This window comes from Mobula birostris, chromosome 4 (genome assembly GCF_030028105.1).
Source record: "Mobula birostris isolate sMobBir1 chromosome 4, sMobBir1.hap1, whole genome shotgun sequence".
Taxonomy (NCBI): Eukaryota; Metazoa; Chordata; class Chondrichthyes; order Myliobatiformes; family Myliobatidae; genus Mobula; species Mobula birostris.
Window position 1 is genome coordinate 92,467,672 of NC_092373.1, and position 25,157 is coordinate 92,492,828.

Sequence of the window (25,157 nt, forward strand, 5' to 3'; positions counted from 1 at the left end):
GCCAAGCTTAGCTTTCTAAACACATCAGCTGCCACTTTAAAGACCAAACATTTGTAAGTTAAATTTCCAGCTAATATTCATTGCTTAGCTTCCGGTTGTAAACAGGAGTCTGTTTTCATTTCGTAATGTAAACAGAAAATAGTAATCAGCTCAAAGTTGGAAAAAACAGTTTTGCAAACCAACACTGTTTATAGCACAAGATGTTGGCCAATGCATCTGTTTTATTGCTGAAGAGGTGTAGTATAAAACAATGGGTTATTTAATGGGGCTTATTTCAAAACAGTCAACACTGGCAAAGTTGCGTATTTCGAGGAAGCTTGCAGACCAGATGGAGATAATCATTTAGTATATCAATAACTGGTGTATTAATAAGGTTTATGTACTCAAGGAAGTTAGCTTCACACCATTAATTGTGGGTACCTGGGATCTGTGTCTCCAGGAAGCTTTTGGACCATTTGTGTTAAAAGGTATATGAAAGAATATAACGTGTGTGAAGTCACCCAAGTGGCAAGGAAACTATAAGTGAAGAGAGCAGTTCAGGTTTATTAGGAACAGACCAAGGAATATTGAGAAGCATGAAAGAAACACAGGGTGAACTAGAATCCATTCATCTGGCTTCGATTTCTGCAATGGATGAATAGTTTATCTGTGATTCATGGGTATGTCTTTTTAGCTTCATTCCATGTTTCCAAAACATTCCTTCCTGCGTTAGATATTATTTGTAATTTGGAAGTCTTTTATAAGATATAAATCCTTTGAGTTTTAAATGTGTTTTAAGGATGTTACTTGGAAATCAAAATGCAAACAATTATCATATTTTCTGGGAATGCCCCGTTATCAAAGACTATTGGAGTGGGGTACATAATGCCCTACAAGACATCTTTAAAAGTGAAATACCCTTGGAGAGTAAGACCATATATTTTGGGTATATACCTGAAGAATGGTTGAAAAGAGATAAATATTTAATGAATGTACTGCTGGTGGCTGGTAAAAAGACTCTTACCAGGAGAGCCCAACTTTAAATGTATGGATGGAAATTACAATGGACATTTACAAAATGAAGAAGATAACAGCATCTGTTAATCATAAGTATGAACAATTTGATTCATACTGGAAAAAATAGTTTAACTACTTAACACCTCATAGGCCTGATTTTATTCTCACAAGTCAATGAATATGTTGTAAAAAAAAGATCACTCCCTACTCTGTGCATAGTTTTCTTCTTTCGATTGTTCTTTCCTCTCCTTTCTATAAGTGTAAACCTCAGATAAATATTATGTGGAGATTTGTGACAAATATGATTATATGTACAGTATCTGAAATACATCTTATGGAAATGTTTGTTTGATGATGAAATTCAATAAAAATAAATTACAAAAAAAAGAATGTTGTTTGGATTTAACCGTGTATCACTGAAAATAAATGAACTGTGTTTTAAACTGCTTTGATAGTTGCAGATATGTTCTCCTAGGCAGGGAGGGAGGGTCCTGTTGCTCAAATAGTGGGTATTGGCAGCTAAAATTGCCAAGGAGAATAAACAGGAAAGTGAACTAGTCTTTGAAGATCGAATAGTTACAGTATAACCCCCTTTGGTGAGGGTACTCCGGCTAATTACATCTTATAGGGCTTAAGGTCTTCATTTGAATTAGAACTTCGTGATCAGCAAACCCAATACCATCACAATATTCAACACATAAGGTCCATGACACTCCTGCATACTCTTCCAAAAGTGAACTAATTTAAATTCGTACCTATGCTTGTGCATTTGAACCAAGTGCATGGGTTCAGATCCCAGTCCAGTGACTTGAGCCAATTCCTCAACACTGCATCAAAGTATTGCAATACACACAGAACACTGGGGGAGCTCAGCAGGTCAGGCAGAATCTATGGAAAAGAGTAAAACAGTCAACGTTTTGGGCTGAGACCCTTCTTCAGGTCTCAAAAGTTCACTCTTATCTGTAGATGCTGGATTCCTCCAAAGCTCTGTGTGCATTGCTTTGGATTCCCAGCAGTTGCAGGCATTGTTGTGTTGTGATTTACCAAAGTATTGTCGCAGCACCTTCAGAAGTGTGAACTGTTAGATCTACCATTAACAGAAATGCCATCAGCCCTCCCAGTGGATAACCACAACTATAGGAAGTCTCTGATATTTTGGTCAGGCTTGTCTATTACTGGGCTTCAACTCCACGTAATACATCCCATCATATTTGGAAGGCTGGAAACCTTTGTGAATGTTTCCCATACAGTCACTTACAGAGCAAATATGCAAGATGACATCTGTTTCAAAGAGATTAGAGAAGAGCAGTCCAAAAGTTGTCTAAAATGTTTACATAATTGATGTGTATTTAATACCCAGAATATTAAACATAATAATAGTTTGGAAGTAGAAAACCTTGCATAAAACTAAGGTATCATGGAAAAAGGGGTTGGTCAAAAGGGAGTAAGTGGCATACAGCCAGTGGAAATCCTACTTCCTTCTAATTTAAGAATGCTACCAACTGTGTCACAGTGAACAACTAGGTTAGGAAACAAGAGAAGAAACTTGCAGAGATTTCAATGACGAGAGATTAATTTCCCAGGGTTTACTGCGTCATTTGAAAAGAAACCTTGATTCATTAAACTGCGATAACTTTTCAGCGAATCTACTGTACATGTCAAACAAAGTAACTTATTTCGCTTTCCAATCCTTGTTAAAATTCCAGCAGAAGTTTTGCTTTTCCTTATTTTGTACTTTCCATGTTTGTCAGTTTTGCAAAGGATCAGGCTTTATTAGTGTAAAGTGTAGGCATGAGAATGTGAACAATTATGCCATTCCCATGTCGGGTAGCTTCCAGTTGTACGTGGACCTTGCTTCTCACTCTGATGCAAGCAGATGTGGTGCAGCTGTCTTGGTGGCTTAATGACTCCCAGTTGCCACCGTGTCATTTTCTTTATCTAACAACTGCACAATGTGGAGGAGACAGTGGTGTAGAATATGGCTGGACACAACTTTCTTTAACACCTCTTGGATGTTCTGATTGTACTTCTTTCTTGCAAGAGGAGGGTAATACTCGGCCTCATTGTAATAGGTCACAAAGAATGTGCACAGAGCCTTTTCATCAGAGTCAGTGAGACCAAGTTCTGAAAGCGCACTTGTCCACGTGGCCTCAAGTTCCTTATCCCAAACCTTCCTCTTCAAGATAGAAGACAAAGTGGGCAGAACGCTGGAAGATCCTGGCTGTTTCTCCAATACACGAGAATGCAAAGACTGAAGCATATCCACAACATAACTGAAGAACAGGTTGATTTCCAGTTGTGTGAACCTATTCAATATAAAGAACAGGTTAAGCTGTATCTTGGTGGATGTTAGTAATGAACATTGTTAAATAAGCCATAAGAACTGGTTTGAAAGTATCAGTTCACATCTTCAATTTTCCAGGATCAAATTTAACACATGGACCAAGACTTTTAATTACATGATATTTGTTTTTATTTGAGACTAAACTGGAATCTGAGATGGATGCTGTGGCAGGGCCCCCACAATATAATTTCCTACAAGGTGAGATCAGGAAGCATGTGGCAATGATCCAGATGATCTCAGTACATTTCATACACATTGTGATAGGGTATGACATGACACACCACATGAGCGTTCACATCTCCAGATGATTCTATAACTTCAGTCTCTGAGGCTGACGTCCGGGCATCCTTCAAGAGGGTGAACCCAAGAAAGTCAGCTGATCCAGATAACGTACCTGGCCAAATACAAAACATCTCTGTGCACCAACTGGCTGGAGTATTTACGGAAATGAGCTCTGACTTACGCAATCTGAGATACCTACTTCAAAAAGGCATCTATTGTACTGGTGTCCAATTACAGCATGAGGATATGCCTCAATGACTATTGTCTAGTTGCACTTACACCAGCTGTAATGAAGTGCTTCAAGAGGTTGGTTATGGAGCAAATTAACTCCTGCCTCAGAGCTGACCTGTATCTGCTTCACTTTGCCCATCACTAAATGTTAACAGCAGATGCGATTTCCATGGTTCTTCATTCTGCTCTACACCATCTCGACAACAAGTACCCACGTCATGCTGCTGTTGGCATTCAACACAATTGTCCCATTGTCTCACAATTGTCTCATCTACATTGGAGAATTGGCAGTGGAGAGTGTCGGCTGCTTTAAACTCCTGTGCATTAACATATTGGATTATCTGTCCTGGGCCTAGCACATGCCTCCTTACTTTCTCAATAGGCCTGACATGGGGTACCTTATCAAATGCCTTGCTGAAATCTATATACACTACATCTATTGCTCTACCTTCATCAAGGTGTTTAGTCACATCCTCAAAAAATTCAATCAGGCTTGTAAGGCATGACCAGTCTTTGACAATGCCATACTGACTATTCCTAATCATATTATGCCTCTCCAAATGTTCATAAATCCTGCCTCTCAGGATCTTCTCCGTCAATTTACCAACCACTGAAATAAGACTCACTAGCCTATGATTTCCTGGGCTATCTCTACTCCCTTTCTTGAATAAGGGAACAACATCTGTAACTCTCCAATCCTCCTGAACCTCTCCCATCCCCATTGATGATGCAAAGATTATTGCCTGCTCCCTGGGGTATTTTTCATCCAGTCCTGCTGAGCTATCCAACTTGATGCTTTCCAAGAGCTCCAGCACATCCTCTTGCTTAATATCTATATGCTCAAGCTTTTCAGTCCGCTGTGAGTCATCCCTATATTCGCCAAGCCCCTTTTCTGTAGTGAATACTGAAGCAAAGTATTCATTAAGTACCTCTGCTACCTCCTCCAGTTCCATACACACTTTTCCACTGTCACACTTGATTGGTCCTATTCTCTCATGTCTTATCCTCTTGCTCTTGACATACTTGTAGAATGCCCTGGGGTTTTCCTTAATCCTGTCCACCAAGGCCTTCTCATGGCCCCTTCTGGCTCTCCTAATTTCATTATTAAGCTCCTTCCTGCTAGCCTTATAATTTTCTAGATCTTTATCATTACCTATTTTTTTGAATCTTTCGTAAGCTTTTCTTTTCTTCTTGACTAGATTTATATCTACCTTTGTACACCGTGGTTTCTGTACTCTACCATTCTTTCCCTGTCTCATTGGAACGTAACTATGCAGAACGCCACACAAATATTCCCTGAACATTTGCCACAGTTCTGCTGTACATTTCCCTGTGAACATCTGCTCCCAATTTATTCTTCCAAGTTCTTGCCTGATAGCTTCATATTTCCCCTTACTCCAAAGAAATGCTTTTCTAACTTGTCTGCTCCTATCCCTCTCCAATGCTATGGTAAAGGAGATAGAATTATGATCACTATCTCCAAAATACTCTCCCACTGAGAGATCTGACACCTGACCAGGTTCATTTCCCAATACCAGATCAAGTACAGCCTCTCCTCTTGAAGACTTATCTACATATTATGTCAAGAAACCTTTTTGAACACACCTAACAAACTCCACCCTCCACCAATCTAAACCCCTTGCTCTAGGGAGATGCCAATCAATATTGGGGAAATTAAAATCTCCAATCACGACAACCATGTTATTATTGCACCATTGCAGAATCTGTCCCCCTATCTGCTCCTCGATGACCGTGTTACTATTGGGTGGTCTTTAAAAAATACCCAGTAGAGTTATTGACCTCTTCCTGTTTCTAATATGTTGTCTTATTTTGAATTATGCATGAATTCATTAATTGTGAAACTTATTGCATCTAGATTCTGGCTAGATTGAAAATCCCATTTGGAATCAGTTGAATCGAACCAAAAAGTCTTTGTTTTGTTTTTGTTTTAAGGTTTGGCCAAAAAGAACTACAGTGTACAAATCACTGAATTCAAATGAACCAAGGATGGTAGAAGCAGACAGACCAATTGCCTTTGTTCTTGCCATGAGGAGGGAGATGGAGGCTGCCATTTTATGAAGAGACACAATGATGTCTCAGATAATCTGCTGAACTAGGGATCATTTCCAAACAAGAAGTTATTTGTGAGGTGTCCTTTGGTTGGATATAACAAGCTGGTTTGTGACTGTCGGGGTCTGTATTTGCCCTGTGTGTTTCTAGCTGGTTGCTAGTTGAGAATGAAGAGCCATAAACAACTGATTGTCACCTGCTGGGAATGGGTGCTGGCCTGGAGCTGAGCCAATGAAAAGGTGTTAAAGGTCAGACACATGACCTACAGCCAATGACATTGGAATGCAATGTTTGAATGGTAAGAAATGAGCATAAGAGTAAAGATTTTCACATGGAAGACAGTGATGACTCGGTAGGAGGTTCACCATTGCAGACCCCACAGACACGTGAAGATTTGAAACGGGACCACGAGGAACATGTGGCCAGCAGCAGAAACTCCTTTTTAACTGGTGGTATGTTTTCTGATCTTTGACAGTTCATGCAAGGTCAAGAAAACTTAGTAGGTGTGCACACAGGTAATTGGTTGTGTAAGTTCACATGTTCATCTGTTGAGACAATAAAGGCACTCATTGGGGATTACAGATTCTCCCTGTGCTTCCCTGATCATTATCCCAAGGGGTGATTCTTGTAACATAGGAATAAAATGACTTTTTTTTCCCTAATGTTCTGATATCCATTGGCCAATTTAATTTAAAAAAAAACAAAATCCAGAACTCCTCCCCAAATCTCCCAATCTCCAGGATCACAAGGTCCTTACGAGCTTTCACTAATATTTATTCTCACCTCTCCTCTAGCAGCATTGACCACATCTCATCCTGTCCAGTTTGTTCTGCAATGTTTGCACAGTGCGGGTCAAAGGACTGCATGAGAATCTTTGCACTCTGATCCAATTTCTGATACTGAAGTGTCAGTTCCTTTATTGTCTTTTCTAGCCTAGAAATTGAAATAAGAGAAATGCAATTTTAAAAATGGACAATGTTTGGATCATTTACTATATACTAGTGAAAAACCATGATTATGAACTGATGGCAGTTCAACGAGGATGGTGGTAATGGTCTGGCAGTATTCAAATACTTGTATTTAAATATTGTGGATCTTGGATGATTGTTGAAATCACAGTAATCATTGTGAAAACCCTAAATTAAAAGCCTCTGGAGAAAGACGAGTAATTTAAAGATATTGGCAGCTTTTGCCAAAGGCTCTAATGTCAAGATATGACGAGGAAAAGTAGAAAGAAACCTGAAAGGATAGGCCAATAACTGCAAGGCAAGTAATGGAAAACCCGTGTCAACTCTTATTTGACCCCTCCCTGAGCAACAGTCGATCCTTATGAGGTGATACTCTAAGATACCACCTTAATTAATATTGAAGAGTCTATGAAGGAAATTGGAGGAGAAAACTGAAGCTATAACAGTCTGGTTCTGGTAGAGGAGTGGCTCTGTGGTGCACGTTGGCAATAGTTTCCTTTACAGCTGCAGGAATAGGTTTACATCCTCATCCTCTGCTAATCCTGGGTCAGGGAGCCCCACCACCCAGGTCATGCTTTCTTCTTGCTGCTGCCATCGGGTAGAAGGTACAAGAGCCTCAGGACTTGCGCCACCATGTTCAGGAAGAGTTACTACCCCTCAACCATTAGGTTCTTGAACAAAAGAGGCTAACTACGCTCATCTTCACTAGCCCCATCATTGAAATGTTTCCCACAACCAACAAACTAATTTTCAAAAACTCTTCATCTCATGTTGTTATTTATTGCTGTTTATTTATATTTGCATTTACACAGTTCATTATCTTTAACTCTGTTTGATTTTTCATTGATCCTGTTATAGTTACTATTCTGTAGATTTATTCAGTATGCCCACAAGAGAATGAATCTCAGGGTTTTATATGGTGACAAATATGCATTTTGATAATAAAATTTACTTTGAACTTCTTATGAACTTTGAACCCCTGAAAACAGATCCCACAGACCTCTTTCTATTTTTGTTGGTTTGGCTTTTCAATGTGATAATAATGATATTTCACCTTCTTTCATACAAAAATTAATAAGATGTGCTTGGAATGCATCCGAAAGCAGAATAACCAGTGAACCCTTGCAAGGCGTCAGGCTCCAGTGGTGTACCTGGTAAGACATTGAAAACCTGTGCCAACCAACTGGTGGGAATGTTCAAGGACCTCACCACTACATACAGTTGTTTCCACCTATTTCTAAAGAGCGATGACAATACCAGTGCCAGAGAAGAGCAAAATAAGCCGCTTCAATTACTATCTCCTAGTGCACTCTCATCTACTCTGATGAAGTGCTTTGAGAGGTTGGTCATAGCCGGAATCAACTCCTGCGTAGGCAAGGACCTGGTCCTACTGCAATTTTCCTATCACCACACTAGGTGTACAGCAGATGCAATCTCAGTGTATTTAGCACTCAGATTCCTTCCTATATTGATGTGACCGTAATTGAACACAATATTCTAGGTGTGCTCTCACCAGGGTTTTATAGAGCTGCAACACTACACTGCAGCTCTTGAACTCAATAAAAGGTATGCCTTCTTAGCAATCATTGAACATAGAATAGTACAGCACAGTACAGGCCCTTTGGCCCACAATGTTGTGCCGACCCTCAAACCCTGCCTCCCATATAAGCCCCCACCTTAAATTCCTCCATATACCTGTCTAGTAGTCTCTTAAACTTCACTAGTGTATCTGCCTCCACCACTGACTCAGGCAGTGCATTCCACGCACCAACCGCTCTCTGAGTAAAAAACCTTCCTCTAATATCCCCCTTGAACTTCTCACCCCTTACCTTAAAAGCATGTCCTCTTGTATTGAGCAGTGGTGCCCTGGGGAAGAGGTGCTGGCTATCCACTCTATCTATTCCTCTTATTATCTTGTACACCTCTATCATGTCTCCTCTCATCCTCCTTCTCTCCAAAGAGTAAAGCCCTAGCTCCCTTAATCTCTGATCATAATGCATACTCTCTAAACCAGGCAACATCCTGGTAAATCTCCTCTGTACCCTTTCCAATGCTCCACATCCTTCCTATAAACTTGCAGAGCAACTTCAAGGGATCTATGGATGTGGACATCAAGATCACTCTGTCCCTCTACTGACCAAGAATCATGCCATTAACTCTGTGTTCCAGCTTCAAATTTGACCCTCCAAAGTGATTCACATCACACTTTTCAAGGTTGAACTCCATCTGCCACTTCTCAACCCAGCTTTGCATCGTATCAATGTTCCATTCTAACCCTCGACAATCTTCTATGCTATCCATAACACCACCAGCCTTTGTGTCATCTGCAAATTTACTAACTCATCCTTCCACTTCCTCATCCAGGACATTTATAAAAATCACAAAGAACAGGGGTCCCAGAACTAATCCTTGTGGAACACCAACCTCCAGACAGCAAACGCCCCATCTACAGCAACCCTCTGTGTTCTACAGGCAAGCCAATTCTGAACTTACATAGCCAAGTTTCCCTGGATCCCATGCATCCTGACTTTATGAATGAGCCTACCATGGGGAACCTTATCAAGCGCCACTGGAGTTGTAAGGATCAACACCAAAGAGTAGTAATCTCTTTCCTTGCTTCCTCTAGTAATACTAGGGCATATCCTGTCCAGTACTGGCGACTTATCCATCCTAATGTTTTTCAGAGGTTCCAGCACATTCTCCTCCTTAACATGGATGTGTTCTGGCATATCAGCCTACTTACACTGTCTTCAAAATTGTTCAAGTCTCTTAACATCAACATGTTCTAGCATATCAACCTACTCTACACTGTCTTTAAAATTGTTAAGATCTCTCTCACTAATGAATACTGAAGCAAAGTATTCATTAAAGACCTCTCCTCCATTCTTCAACTCCAGGCACATGTTTCCTCTTCTCCCTGAATGATCCTACCCTCACTCTAGTCATTCTCCTGTTCTTCACATATGTGTAGAACGCCTTAGGATTTTCCTTGATCCTACTCACCAAGGCGTTCTCATGCCCCCTTCTAGCTCTCCTAAGTCCAATCTTAAGTTCCTTTTTGGCTACCTTGTAACTCCCCAGAGTCCTGCCTCATCCTTGCTTCCTAAAACTTAAGTATGCTTCTTTTCTCCTCTGAGTTAGATGTCGACCATCCTTTCCCTACCTCAATGGGACAAACCTATCCAGAACCACCAGCAAGTACTCCCTAAACAACCTCCACATTTCTGTTGTACATTTCCCTGATTACATTTGTTCCCAATTTGCGCTCCCAACTTCATGCCAAATAACATTATAATTCACCCTCCCTCAATTAAATACTTCTCCATACCATCTGCTCTTACCTCTTTCAATGTCTATGGATTACTCCCAATAGAGTGATTGTGTGTCTTCCACCCATACTGACTCAGTAGACAAATCTTCTACAACTTCCTTCCCTTCTGCGGCTGTGATACTATCTCTGATTAGCAAAGCCACACCCTCACCTCTTTTACCCCCCTCCATGTCCCATTTGAAACATCTAAACCCCAGAACATTCAATAGCCATTCTTGCCCTTGTGACAGCTAAGTCTCCGTAATGGCCACAACATCATGGTTACATGCACTGACCCATGTTCTACATTCATCACCCTTTTACTGATACATCTCACATAAAATAGACACACCTCTATCCATCCACTGACTTCAATCTTGATCAAGAAAGTATAAGATTTATTGAAAAGTCCTCTCACTGTACCCCTTAAGTGCTGAGCAACAGTGATCATTTAAATTGCAGGGGATAATTATTAAGATTGTCCCTGCAACTTGAAACAAAATGTCATTAGGCCAGTACTATATTGTTAAAATATTGTATTGAAGAAACAACTGTTCCAGCAAATCTGTGGCTCCATAAGAAACAACTGAAGGTGGAAAATGGGCAAAGTTCCTGTTGACTCAGCAAGGTCCCCAGTTCACAATTTGCCCTATCAGCACCTGCCATTTACAAGGTGACAGGGACTGAAAAATCTGTCAAGGTCCACATTGGGCAGAGCAACTTTGGGACCAAGCCCACAGCTCCTAAAGTGGCAACAAAAATGATAGAGTGGTAAAGAGGGTACATGGTTTGCTTGGGGCAGTGAATATAGGAGTCAGTAAGTCACTTTATAATTGCGTAAACCTTTGGTTAGGCCACTTTTGGAGTATTGTGTGCAGTCTGATCACCCATTGCAGGAGGGTTTTGGAGGGCGAGGGACAACCTGATAGAACTTCACGAAATCATGAGAGGCACAAGTAGGGTTGTCTGATTCCCAGGGTAGAAATGTGTAATACAAGAAGCCTTGTCTTTATGGTTTGAGGAGCAACGCTTAAGGAAGGTATGTAGAGCAAGCTTTCGTTTTACTCTGAGTGTGGTAAATGCCTGGAGAGTGTTGCTGGGCATGGTGGACAGTGACATGATAATGACATTTAAGAGACATTTCGACAAACATAGGAATGGAGGGACATGTATCATATACAGGCAGATGAGATTCATTTAGTTTGGTCTGCACAGACAAAGTGGGTTGTAGTTCTATGTTCAAGATTCAAGTTTATTTATCATGTGTACATTGAAACATACAGTAAAACGCATCATCTGAGCAACAAACACACACCCAGGGGTGTGCTGGGGGAAGCTCACAAGTGTTGTCACACATTCCAGTGCCAACACAGCATGCTGACAATGCTCGGCAGAACAACAAAGATCACAACGAAACAGTACATAACAAGCGACAAAGCAACAACAGCAAAACAAGCTTAGACTTAGGCTCGGACTAAGATTTGGATTCAGAATCTGACACGCAGACATTGAGCTTTCGACTACAGCAGCAGACATGCAGAGATTCACAGACCTGGAGCTCTGACCAATGGACCCTGACTTCCGGTCTTCCAATTTGACCACCCTGCCTCGATCCTGGGCTTCGACCACATGACCTGCCAATCATCGAACACCTGGTAGTCACAGTCCATCACTCCCAAGGACAACACTGGCCTTGACTACACCTGATTGCCATAACTGTACACTTTGCCTTGTGCAGAATTTCATTCCCAGACACTCATCTTCAATGATTTCACTTGCGAACTCAACTGATTCCCAGCTCTGTGACAATATTTTCATAAAATGTTTCGAAATAGCCCTGTGTCTATTTTGATCTCTTGGATGAGATGATGTTGCCTTTAGTTCCTGAGCTAGGAGGAGTGGTTTGATAGAGATGCAAGTCATACTAGACCACTTGTACCTGTCTGTCTAGGTGGGTAGGAACTATAGTCTCATTTCAGCCAGAGCAAATGTGGGCAGAAGAATATCCCTCCTGAAGGGCATTAGTGAATCCGATGGGTTTACACAACAATATTACAGACTTAAAATAACTGAGCAATAGATACCTCGTAATCCAACTGCCATGGCTGGGAGTGCGTCACTGGTGACATGTTAAATACAGAATTCATTGGTGCTTCCATGTATTCTACCTCCACTTTCAAAAGTTCAATCAAACTTCAGCAAGACACAATGCACAGTGCCATAAACCCAATGGACCAAGGGAGAATTTGTGCACGTTATTCTCCATAGCACCATAACCACTACACTATGCGCCCCAGTTATTGTAAAGCAACTCTGTAGATCGAGGTGATTTAGCTAACTAATCATCTCAATAAATCTAGCTCATTATTGTGTTGATCCAATCAATTGTATTCAGATTACTCTAGTAATTCAGTACTACAGCTGTTATCCAGGGATTGTTTGCCACTGCTGAAAGGAAGCCAACAGCTCTTTCCTCGCCTCCATTCAGGACCACAAACAGTCCTTCCAGGCGAGGCAACACTTTATCTGTTGGGGGTCATCTATTACATCTGGTACTCCCAATGCAGCCTCTAAATTGGTGAGATCGTCAAGCACCTCCACTCCATCTGCCAAAAGTGAAATTTCCTGGTAGCCAACCATTTTAATCCCTGTCCCCATTCCCATTCTGACCTGTCAGCCATTTTAAACCCTGTCCCCATTCCCATTCTGACATGTCAGCCATTTTAATCCCGGTCCCCATTCCCATTCTGACCTGTCAGCCATTTTAATCCCTATCCCCATTCTGACATGTCAACCATTTTAATCCCTGTCCCCATTCCCATTCTGACCTGTCAACCATTTTAATCCCTATCCCCATTTTGACATGTGAGCCATTTTAATCCCTGTCCCCATTCCCATTCTGACCTGTCAGCCATTTTAATCCCTATCCCCATTCTGACATGTCAACCATTTTAATCCCTGTCCCCATTCCCATTCTGACCTGTCAGCCATTTGAATCCCTATCCCCATTCTGACATGTCAACCATTTTAATCCCTGTCCCCATTCCCATTCTGACCTGTCAGCCATTTGAATCCCTATCCCCATTCTGACATGTCAGCCATTTTAATCCCTATCCCCATTCCCATTCTGACATGTCAGCTATTTTAATCCCTATCCCCATTCCCATTCTGACATGTCAGCCATTTTAATCCCTATCCCCATTCCCATTCTGACATGTCAGCCATTTTAATCTATATCCCCATTCCCATTCTGACATGTCAACCATTTTAATCCCTATCCCCATTCCCATTCTGACCTGTCAGCCATTTTAATCCCTATCCCCACTCCCATTCTGACATGTCAGCCATTTTAATCCCTATCCCCATGTCCCATTCTGACATGTCAGCTATTTTAATCCCTATCCCCATTCCCATTTTGACATGTCAGCCATTTTAATCCCTATCCCCATTCCCATTTTGAGATGTCAGCCATTTTAATCCCTATCCCCATTCCCATTCTGACCTGTCAGCCATTTTAATCTCTATCCCCATTCCCATTCTGACCTGTCAGCCATTTTAATCCCTATCCCCATTCCCATTCTGACATGTCAGCTCATAGCCTCCTCTTTTGCCACAATGAGGCCACACCTCAGATTCTGATTAGGTATGTAGCCTCCAAACTTATAGCATGAACATCAATTTCTCCTTCCAGTAAAATGTTTTTCTCCTGTTCTTCTATTCCCCACTCTGGCCTCTTACTTCTTCTCCTCGCCTGCCTATCACCTGCCCCTGGGTTCCCTCCTTCTTCCCTTTCTTCCATGGTCCACTCTCCTCTCCTATCAGATTCCTTCTTCTCAGCCCTTGACCTTTCCCGCCCACCTATCACCTTCTAGCTAAAGTCCTGAAGAAGGGTCTCAGTCCGAAACAACAACTGTTTATTCATTTCCATAGATGCTGCCTAACCTGCTGAGTTTCTCCAGCATTGTTTTTTTGTTGCTCTCGATTTCCAGCATCCACAGAATCTCATGTTTATAACAGCTTTATGGTTTATGCAGTTTTCATCCACCTGTGTTCAGCACTCTGAATCATACAGCAAAACAGTTCGCTGATTTACGGTGTTAAAAGTCTGTCGTGGCAGTTTTTTGTCCGAGTTTTTTGACCCAAGAATCGGCAACAAACTCCTCCCACCACGGACAGAGATAAAAGAGAGACCTCAATTCACCAAGTACAGAGCCTCCGGCAGCTGATCCACTGCTCCTGAGGTTCCGTTTTTCTCCCGCGAGAGTCCACGGGGCTGCAAAACCTTAGAACCCCGAAGGCGCGCTTGTCTTCTCGGTCACTTCCTTGGGAATTCGAAAAGCAGCTGGTCATGAGCCCTGGACGCGGGTCCCACCACTGCAATACTAACTGCACGTCTAACTATCTTTGTATTGATCACAAACTTGGCCACAAAGACATTAATTCCATCATCCAAATCTTTGACATATGTAACCCTCTCACCATGGCTCATAATAAACCAGGTTCATTAGCTAGCTCTGGCTAACAGCCATGTGACTCAGTATTGCGTGGGTAATAGTGAGACGGCCATAATCAATAAGCAGCACACGTCTAGGTCGGTATGATTCAGGTTCAACCAGACAGGAAAGTTGGAATGCTCCATTGAGGGAACGGAAACTATGGTAAATGCTGTGTAAATACTGCCCCATGCAAAGTTGTAATTCATCAGGAAGGCCAGTGATGTTGTTGGGTTGGAACTGGACCCTGTGACGGTGGTGTCTGAAAAGAGGCTGCTGTCCAAGTTGCATGTCATCTTGGACAATGTCTCCCATCCACTACATAATGTACTGGTTGGGCACAGGAGTACATTCAGCCAGAGACTCATTCCACCGAGATGCAACACAGAGTGTGTCATTCCTGCCTGTGGCCATCAAACTTTACAACTCCTCCACTGGAGGGTCAGACACCCTGAGCCAATAGGCTGGTCCTGGACTTATTTCCTGGCATAATTTACACATTACTATTTAACTATTTATGGTTTTATTACTATTTAATTATTTATGGTGCAACTGTAATGAAAACCAATTTCCCCCGGGATCAATAAAGTAAAGTATGACTATGACTATGATTAGAAAATAACAGAACTTACACCAGCATAAACTTAAAGTGGAAGTATATGTACAGGTACTTCAACTTTAACAAACAGTAGCAGAAAAAAAGGAACCACTACAATTAAACCAGTCTACATGTGCACCTAGACGTTGGAGCTCATTTCTGGATTGTCGGGTGTTTCACTTTAGTTACATGGTGCTGGACCCATGTTCTGTGTGAAAGACACCAGCCACAGTTCGAACTTCCCTCAAAGACCATTTCGAACAGACTGGCTAACTCAGGAGTATTAGCACTTCCTCTCTGGAACCATTTGTTTGCACAAAGCACTTCTTACAACAGTGTCCCTCCCTCGGCTGGGGTTCTGTGAGCCTCTTCCCTTCTGTTCTTCTCTGCACCTCCTTCTTCTTCCAACACCTGCCAACAAAAGACCCAAAACCAACCCGCTGGCTCTTTGAAATCTGATGCCGCCAAGTTCTCTTGAATGTTCCAGGGCATCCCACTGGACAATGTCATTAAGACAAAACCCGAATGGCTGACACAACATTCTTATAGCTGAGTAAATGACTCTTTATCTTAGCAGAGGCCGGGTGGTGGCACCGTGAGATCAGCGCTGGACTCCGGAGCGAAGGTTCCGGAATTCGACTCCAGCTTGGGCCACCCCCGAGTACGCTTTCCATCCACGCTGGGTTGAGTGTCGAGCTAGCCACTCAGCCTCGTAAAAAATACAAGGGTCGAGTCAGGAACATTCATAACGTGACCCGGTTAATCCTGACACCACGTGCCAGACAAGAATGGCTGAATGTCTGGAACGACAGGCTTAAAAAAAATCTTAGCAGAAACCAAAATACTGGACTGTAAAACTTAATTAACAGTACACATTGTGTTTTACAGAAAAGAAAATACTTAACAGCATAATAGTAGAAATAAAATAAATCATGTTTTTAACCAGGGCATTACACATATACAGTAATGTGAAAAGTGAAAAGGCGCCATGGTAGTGTAGCAGTTAGGTGCTCTGGTTTCCTCCCACAGTCCAAAGACATACCAGTTAATAAGTTAATTGTAAATTGTCTCACGATTAGACTAGGGTTAAATCAGTGGGTTGCTGGCAGTGTAGCTTGAAGGGCTTATTCTGCACTTAATCTCCAAATAAATAAATAAGTGATCGCAACTCCAACACCCGCGGAACACGGGCAGCCAAACAGCGCAGGACCCCTTTATTCTCTCTCTTTGTCTCCTGCCAGTCAGCCAATCTTCAATCCATGTCAGTATCTTTCCCGTAATACCATGGACTCTTATCTTGTTTAGTAGCATCATGTGTGGCACCGTGTCGAAGGAGTTCTGGAAATCCAAGTACAGAACATCCACTGACTATCCTGTGTTATTTCATCAATGAATTCCAACAGATTTGTCAGGCAAGATTTGCTGTGAAGGAAACCATGCTGACTTTTGCTTATTTTTATCAGAACCAGAATCAGGTTTATTGTCACCGGCATGTGTTGTGAAACTTGCTAACTTAGCAGCAGCAGTTCAATGCAATATATAATACTGAAGAAGAAAATAATAATAATAAATAAGAAAATCAATTACAGTGTACATGTATTGACTAGATTAAAAATTGTGCAAAAACAGAAATCATATTTAAAAAGTACAGTAGTGTTCATGGGTTCAATGTCCATTTAGGATTCGGATGGCAGAGGGGAAGAAGCTGTTCCTGAATCGCTGAGTGTGTGCCTCCAGGCTTCTGTACCTCCTACCTGATGGTAACAGTGAGAAAAGGGCATGCCCTGGGTGCTGGAGATCCTTAATAATGAATGCTGCCTTTCTGAGACACCACTCCTTGAAGATGTCATGGGTACTTTGTAGGTTAGTACCCAAGATGGAGCCGACTAAGTTTACAACCCTCTGCAGCTTCTTTCAGTCCTGTGCAGTAGCCCCCTCCCCCCATATCAGACAGTGATGCAGCCTGTTAGAATGCTTTCCTTGAAGTTTTTCAGTGTATTTGTTGATATAACAAATCTCTTCAAACTCTATGTGCCTCCATTACACCAAAATCTCATCCTTACTAATGGAGATCCAACATCTTACCAACAACTGAAGTTGGGCTAACTGGCCTATAATTTCCTTTATTCTGTCTCCTTCCCATCTTGCCAACATCTGAAGTCAGGCTAACTGGCCTACAATTTCCTTTCTTTTACCCCCCCCCCCCCATCTTGAAGAATGGAGTGACAGTCACAATTTTCCAGTCCTCCATAACCACTCCAGAATTCAGTGATTCTTGAAAAATCACTACTAATGCATCCATAATCTCTTCAGTTGCCTCTTTCAGAACCCTGGGGTGTAGACCATCTGATTTATCTATTTTCAGTCCTTTCAGCTTCCCAAGGACCTTCCCCTTAGTAATAGCTTCTATACTTACTTCTGCCCCCGACACTCAAATTTCTAGCATACTGCTGTTGTCTTCCACAGTGAAGACTGACACAAAATTTTTATTGAGCTTGTCTGCCGTTTCTTTGTGCTCCATTAATTCTTCTCCAGTGTCATTTTCCAGCTGTCCAATATCCACTCACCTCTCACTCTTTATATATCTGGAAATAGTTTTGGTAATTCCTTTTTTATTATTGGCTAACTTTCCTTCATATTTCATCCTTGATCGCTGGGCATTGCAGAGAGTGGTACGGACAGCCCAGCACATCTGTGGACGTGAACTTCCCTCCACTGAGGACATTTACAGCAGCAGGTGCACAAAGAACATCTGGAAGGTCATTGGGGACACCAGTCACCGCAACCATAAACTGTTTCAGCTGCTTCCGCCTGGCAAATGGTACCACAGCACAAAAGCCAGGACCAACAGGCAACAGGACAGCTTCTTTCTACAAGCCATTGGACTTATAAATTCACATGTCTGTACTTGATGATGGAGTCATTAAGAAAAGATTTCTACTACCTCACGTTGTGGGATGGATGTAAGATTAAGTAAATTCAAATTCGTCTTTTCTCTCCTCTAATATGATTAGCCAGCTGAGAGGTGTAGAGGCAATGAGTTGCTTTTGAAACATGGACAATGAGTGAACTAGATGAGGTCTTTTGTATCATTAGCTTTGCATGTGAAGAATTAGTAAAGTTCTAAAAAGTTGACTTGTTCTAGCCACTCATTAACATTTGAAGCTTGCAAATAGTGCAAATTGTATTTAAAGCCAACGTTAATCTTATCAGAGTGTCATAAACAGAAAATATAGCTACCTCTCCTTAGGGTGTAGATAGTGGATAATTTACTTGTTGAACAAATCAAGAGAAATACATCACTTACTTGGTTTAACAACATACTCCTCAGTTTGTGTACAATTGCCCTGATTAATAGTTTTCGGAAAGTATTTATTAACTTTACTTTGTTTAAACGGTACTTTGCTGATTTTTTACGGGAGAGTTGGATTTACCCGTCTCAATCCTATGTCATCACGTGACGCCCCCCTCCCCCCCGATTAATAGTTGGTAAGGACATTAATGCATGTTGCACTTCCCATTGTGGTGAGAGACATGTTGTTAACTCAGGAATGGGGTCATTGCTGAGGGAAGGTATCAAAGGAATTTTAATGGCTGTGTCACACTATAATTTGACTGATAGACGTGCCACCCCACCCAATAATGTCAGTACTGCACGGATAGTCCACCCAACTTAAGTCAGTCTCAAAGCTGGACATTTCAGGCACGTTTAAAGAACTGTTACATTCTGTTAGGTACCCCTCAACGGGTTATAGAACCAGCAGAAATGGAAAACACCTTTAGCCTGGTATTGCTTTTAACTAATGCTATTTTTTACGGGAGAGCTGGATTTACACGTCTCAATCCTACGTCATCACGTGACGCCCCCCCCCCCCCCGATTAATAGTTTGAACAATAAAAGTAATTTGCAATTGTTCTCACCTAGTTTCAGAAAAAAAGTTGGTAAGGACATTAATGCATGTTGCACTTCCTAATGGCTAATTGTCAGCTAATGATTATCATAGTTAGATTAATGTTTTTCTATCTGGTCTGAAGACAGTAAAACAAGTTGAACACACACAGTGTCAACTGTTTATTTCCCTTCATAGTTGCTGCCTGACCTGCTGAGTTTCTCCAGCGTTTTGTGTGTGTTTCTCAGGATTTCCAGCATCTGCAGAATCTCTTGTGTCTCCAATAAAAAGGTTTGGTTTTTTGTGCAAGGTTTTTGTGTAATCTCAACTGCCCTGCATTTGATGTTTTGATCCTGGTCTGTATCTGAAAGTGCTTTGACTTATTTCACACACACCTGGGCAATACACAGGCTTGGGTTGTTAAGAAATAAGTAATGGTCAATGTTTGTCTGGAAGCAACCTTTAAGAAACATGACAGGCGCTTACCATGAGAGAGTGCACGATAGAAGATCATAAACCACCTTGCCTTGATGATCATCTCCCTGAGAGTCACCATTGATCAGAGACCACCAGACTAACCACAAAATAACATGGTTCTGAGAACAGATGGAGTAATTATATGTTGTTAATCTCCTGATCTCCTGACATTAGAGACTCTCTGTAAGACCGTGATGGAACATTGTCCACCATGATAATTCTATAATTTTATTTCCTGAGACAGTCCAATTAACTACTGATTTTTTTTGTTACGTGGACTGTTATGCAGTAAATTATGAGGATGATCTGATTGCTGATTTCCAGTTGATTGAGATTAAGTTTTCCCCATGTGGTGAGAGACATGTTATTAACTCAGGAATGGGGTCATTGCTGAGGGAAGGTATCAAAGGAATTTTAATGGCTGTGTCACACTATAATTTGACTGATAGACTTGTCACCCCACCCAATAATGTCAGTACTGCACGGATAGTCCACCCAACTTTAGTCAGTCTTAAAGCTGGACATTTCAGCCATGTTTAAAGAACTGCTACATTCTGTTAGGTACCCCTCAACGGGTTATAGAACCAGCAGAAATGGAAAACACCTTTAGCCTGGTATTGCTTTTAACTAATGCTATTGTTATTAGCAACTACATAATACAGTCATATATAACCAGATAAATCAAACAGGTTAGCAGGGTTAAGTGTGTATATATATATATATATATATATATATATATATATATATGTGCAAATATAAGTCCCAAACTATTGAGCTTGGGGGAAACAAGGCCTAGAGTCTTGAGATGGTAAAGTATGAAAGTTCAGTTCATCCACGGAATAGGTGATGAGAGAGAGGTATTTGTAATCCAGGGTAAATGTCAAGAGAAGGCAATTACATTGAAATTCCACAGATTCCACGACAGCAATACAAAGTAACAATAGCAGTAGGTTTTATCTCCGAAGTTGTTCCACCCCACACACGAAATATCACCGACAGTGATCTTCAACGAATATCCTTTCAACACAAGTGGTACCACACCCGAATTCCGCTATAGGTCATCCCAAGGTGGTGGCCACAGGATATTCCAACAGAATCCATGTATGGATTATTATCAACAGCAGCCTATTACTGAGGGACTGTCTTGAAGTGGTAAAACTACCAACCCAGGCAAGGATTATCACACACAGGTAGTTTCCACCTGTGGCTATCACAGTTGTGTGTCTGGGGTAGGGTACCCCAAACACACAACTGTGATAGCCACTTTTCCAGTTCCACGACATACAAAATAACTCCAACAGTGATTTGCCACAGGGCTGCCTTTCTTCAGTGAACTACCACACCCAAAGAAGGGTAACACACAAGTGGTATTCACAAAGGTACTCCCCTCACCAGAGAACCCACTCCTGTGGATTAACCACTTGACAGTCACACTTTCGTATTCGAATGGAATTAAACTCACCCTTATGGGCTACTTAGGAGAGAGTCCAAACAGTGATCTCTTTGTCATTAGGTTTCTTCAGTTTCAAACTTTCCTCTCCGCTCTTTTCTTCTTGCAAACTTGTTCTAGTTGCAGAAAACTTGTGAGAGTCATTTATCACTAGTCAGGATCGATCTCAACTCACCCCTGTTGGGCTACTGAAAGTTTAAACCAGGGCCTCACTCATTGGTGCCTTTCATTGATTGAATCCATCTTGACTCTGAGCATGTGTTTCTCTGTGTCTGTAACTGTCCTTGTAAAAAGTAAGCACACTACAGAGAAACTATAACATCGATTGTCCATCAAATAACTCCACCTCTCTCTCTGTCTTTCCTTGGCAACCCAGAAGCTGACAGCAGAAGTCAGTGTCCCTGTAAAAGTGTAAAGGCAGACTCTGTCCCTCTCTCTCTCAGCAGAAATCCAAAAATTAGTCTCAGTTCTCTCTTGTGCCTTAAAGTGACAGTCCACAGCAAGCAGGAACCCCAGGAGTACATAACAATTCATTGTGGTTCATTATTCTTCCCCAGTTCTTCTCATCAGTGAAAGTGTCTTTAGGTTTTGGAGCTGTTGCTGTGAGCAATTTTCCCATGGACAGCCTACTTGGAGATGACAGAAAAAATCAGTAGTTTGGTCATCACCCCAAAACCTGAACCATTGAAAAAGGAGATTGACTACTTTTCTCATAATAATCAGAGAAGAGGACAGATAACCAGTTTTAACTTTAGCCATGATCACTGCTGTGCATCCTTCCTCACCATTTAATACAAGGCCATGCGGAGCAACTTGCTAACTGACTCCCTCTATTCACTTTATCTTCTGCTTGTCCACTTTACCTTTCTACTTGTAGTTCTCTGTTCCCAACTTTGTCCCTGATGTGAACTTCAGGTTCTTCTCATGGATCCTTCCTTAGTTACCTCATAATAAACAGAAGCAAAAAGAGGCCATTTGGCCACTTGGCCACTTGTGCCTGATCTGTCATTCAATGAGATTACAGTTTATCTGCTACTCAGCACACTTTCAAGTTCAAGTTCAACTTTAATTGAGATTTACCATACGTGAATACCCATGAATACAACCAAATGAAACAGCGGTCCTCCAGGGTCAAGCTGCAAAACACAACACCAACAGTCATACACAGCACAAGGTACATATAAAATAGCAGTGGAATATAGTCACACGATAAAACATAATACAGACCAATCGCTGAGTCCATGGATGTTGTTGGCAAGAACAAGCCCACAGCAGTCCATAAACAAATGCAATCCAGCTTGTCATCCACCGAGCAAAACTGGAGGGCAGCACCGAGGGGAAGGACATTCCCCAAATCCAGCGTGGGCATTGTGCTACACCGCCTCCAACATTAACTCTCCTGCGGGGCTGACACCGTAGAAAAAGGCAAAGTCTGTGCTACAAATGAGGCCACTCAGCTCCCCTGCCATCAGTCTCGGCAATAGATCAGTGAACCAGACTAGCAGTATTCTACATTACCAGTGTCCAACAGGGTCTTGCGATCAAAAGACAAACATCCTAAACAGTCATTTGCTGTTGGACTACACACTGCTTTCACGCACTGACTCCAACGCCTCTCTGTAGCAGGCAACAACACAGCCTGCACCAAGTCCAGTTCCTTTGCTAATGAGCAACTCACTGATGGGATAGACTTACACTAATACCACAGTTCCTTAGTATCTAAACATCTGTCAGTCTCTCTTTTGAATATACTCTGCAAGAGTGCTTCCACAATTGTTGCAGTAAGAGTCTTAACTTACCTGTTCATTGAAAACCACCACCCTGTGGGAGACAGGGACTGGCCCGTGTAAGGAGCATTGCAGCCCCTCCCAGTAGCTCCCACTACCTGATGGCATCATGGTACCAGTGGCATTTAAAACAAGCATGCAGTAACTATACAGTTGTTTAGTTCTTGTGTTGTGTGGACCAGGTAGACAATGCTGCAGTCACACAGTTAGAACATTTAGTATTTGCCACTGTGTGTATGTTTAGTGTCTGTTTTATCCTGCTAATCCAGGTGCAAAATTTAGATAAGTATCTAACCAAGTTACCGCTAGTGAGTGTCTTCTGACCCCACTCACTGAACCTGTGAACCTGATTTCCCACACAATTGGCGCCGTATCAGGGTTTGGCGATTGAAAGGAAGATGAATATCCTTAGAAGGTAAAATAGGAGAGAGTGCGCTCCTTCCATATGAGGAGGGCCAAGTCCCGGGGTGGACCGACATCAGTGTGGGATTTGGGAGTCTCGCCAACTACCGGCAGACTACAGGACGCCCGTAGTATAGTGAGACAAGTTGGACTCCAAGGAGGTGAAATTGGAACACCACATTGGGTTTGTACTTAATAAGGCAGGGCAAGGGGAGCCAGTGGAATGCCTTCTGGCTGCTGCAGTAAGGCAGCAGTGTGAGATAATTTCACAAAAGGAGAAAGAGGTAGATGGTTTGAGGAATGAAACAGCATTATTAAACCAGTGATGTGTTACCACGGGGGAGGTTGCCCAGTTTGCACAGATCCGAGCCAGAAAGTTAGAAGATAGGGGCACAGAGATGGCCTGTTGACCAGTGAATGTGCAGCAGTCAGAGGCTGTCCGCAGGGCTAATTGGCAACCAGACCCCATTAAGGTCCCAGCCCTGATGTCACGGGGATGTGACCCCGACACATGGGTAGGGGATGGGGACATTTGGTTAAATGGTGAGGATGGGGAAGAGAGACTTGTGGTTCCTTCTCTAACTGTGTGCATATTCCCCCTATGCAGCTGCACCAGTACAGGCCTGACTGGTAGCCATGTAGTCCTGGACCCGTCTAGGGTCTGCTGACCCAAAGCCTCTCCCAGCCTCCATGGAACAGGGTGAGGAAGAGCAGCAGGCTGAGGGAGGGGGACCTAAGAACGATAACAAGGCGGCTCTTGTCGAGACGATTACCGCCAGGGAGATAATTTCCACTCTTGAACTGGCAGAATCGGGAGACAGCTATAGGCAGAAACCAGGGTGCTCAATGCCCACGTGGTTGTCGAGGAACTAAGATGCAGGAGTGCTGGGATGAGTTTGTTTAACAGGGATTTGGGTGTCCCAGGGGTGGGAGGAGGCGACCGACGAACAACGCCCTGAGAGTGCCACCTGCTTCCACTGGGGTGATGAATCGCGATGGGGCAGTGACAGCGGTGGTTAAAGTCAGGTATCCCTCACTCTTCCAGTGGGATTTGCGGTCTCGGGTAGAGTGGAGCACAATGGAGGAAGGGACCCGAGCGACATCCCACCGGACGGTCATTAGTGGTGCTGCCCTTGTTGGGGCCCTCGATAGGGGGCACTGTAGACGCCGCCATCAAAGTACAGTATTGGCGGGATTAGAGTATGTGCGGGAAGGTCCCTGTTGTCGGGTGCGCAAATTAGACAAGCGGCCTTGAGGTGGCGAGCCCCGCGGGTGAACCGTAATGTTTTTGGCAGACAGGTGGAGTCTCACTCCTACCCTCTGCCATGTGAAGGGAATAGTGACAGCGTAGAACAAGCAAGGAGAAAGGTCATTCTCCAAACCCGTCCCCAATTAAAGCTCCTTCCGACTGCCGCAGGTTCTCTCGCAATCTACCCGATATCCCTTGCTGGAGGCTCTGCGAAAGGCACCGGTGGTCCTTCAGCGGTAGCAGAGATTGGACGGTAGGTGGCGCCTCTCTGCCCCACTCCCATAAGGAGGGATAATTTGCCCTGTAATAAAGTGTGAATGGTCTGAGTTCGAGAAATGTTGAGTGAGATGTGGCTATACTTAGGCGAGTGGGTGTGTGCGAAGTCTCTCATATGTTTGTTAAATCTGTATTGGAAGGGTGTTTGAATTAATCCTAATTAAGTAGAAAAGGTGACTGAATTATTTCGCTACTCGGTGAATTGAATTTGCAGGAGCTCTTATCTTTTAAGAGGGCTGTGCCTTTAAGTGGCTGCGTGAATGTGTTGGGGGTCCCATCCAATCCTTTTTTCCGCACTTTGTTTCTTGGGAAATGTGTTACGTTTTCCACTGTG

At 42.5% G+C, this 25,157-nt stretch overlaps 1 protein-coding gene across 2 annotated transcripts in view; it reads right to left on the reverse strand.

Annotated features, from left to right (window-relative positions):
- Positions 1-2,525: 2,525 nt before the first annotated feature.
- Positions 2,526-25,157, reverse strand: part of LOC140196478 (single-pass membrane and coiled-coil domain-containing protein 1-like) — a 43,276-nt gene continuing 20,644 nt past the window's right edge. For both annotated transcript variants that reach the window (XM_072255754.1, XM_072255756.1), the window contains exons 2-3: positions 6,707-6,856; positions 2,526-3,302 (exon numbers count right to left, since the gene is read on the reverse strand). In XM_072255754.1, coding sequence (XP_072111855.1) covers positions 2,897-3,302; positions 6,707-6,856 — 556 coding nt within the window. In that variant the 3' untranslated portion in view covers positions 2,526-2,896. The remainder of the gene's footprint in view (positions 3,303-6,706; positions 6,857-25,157) is intronic.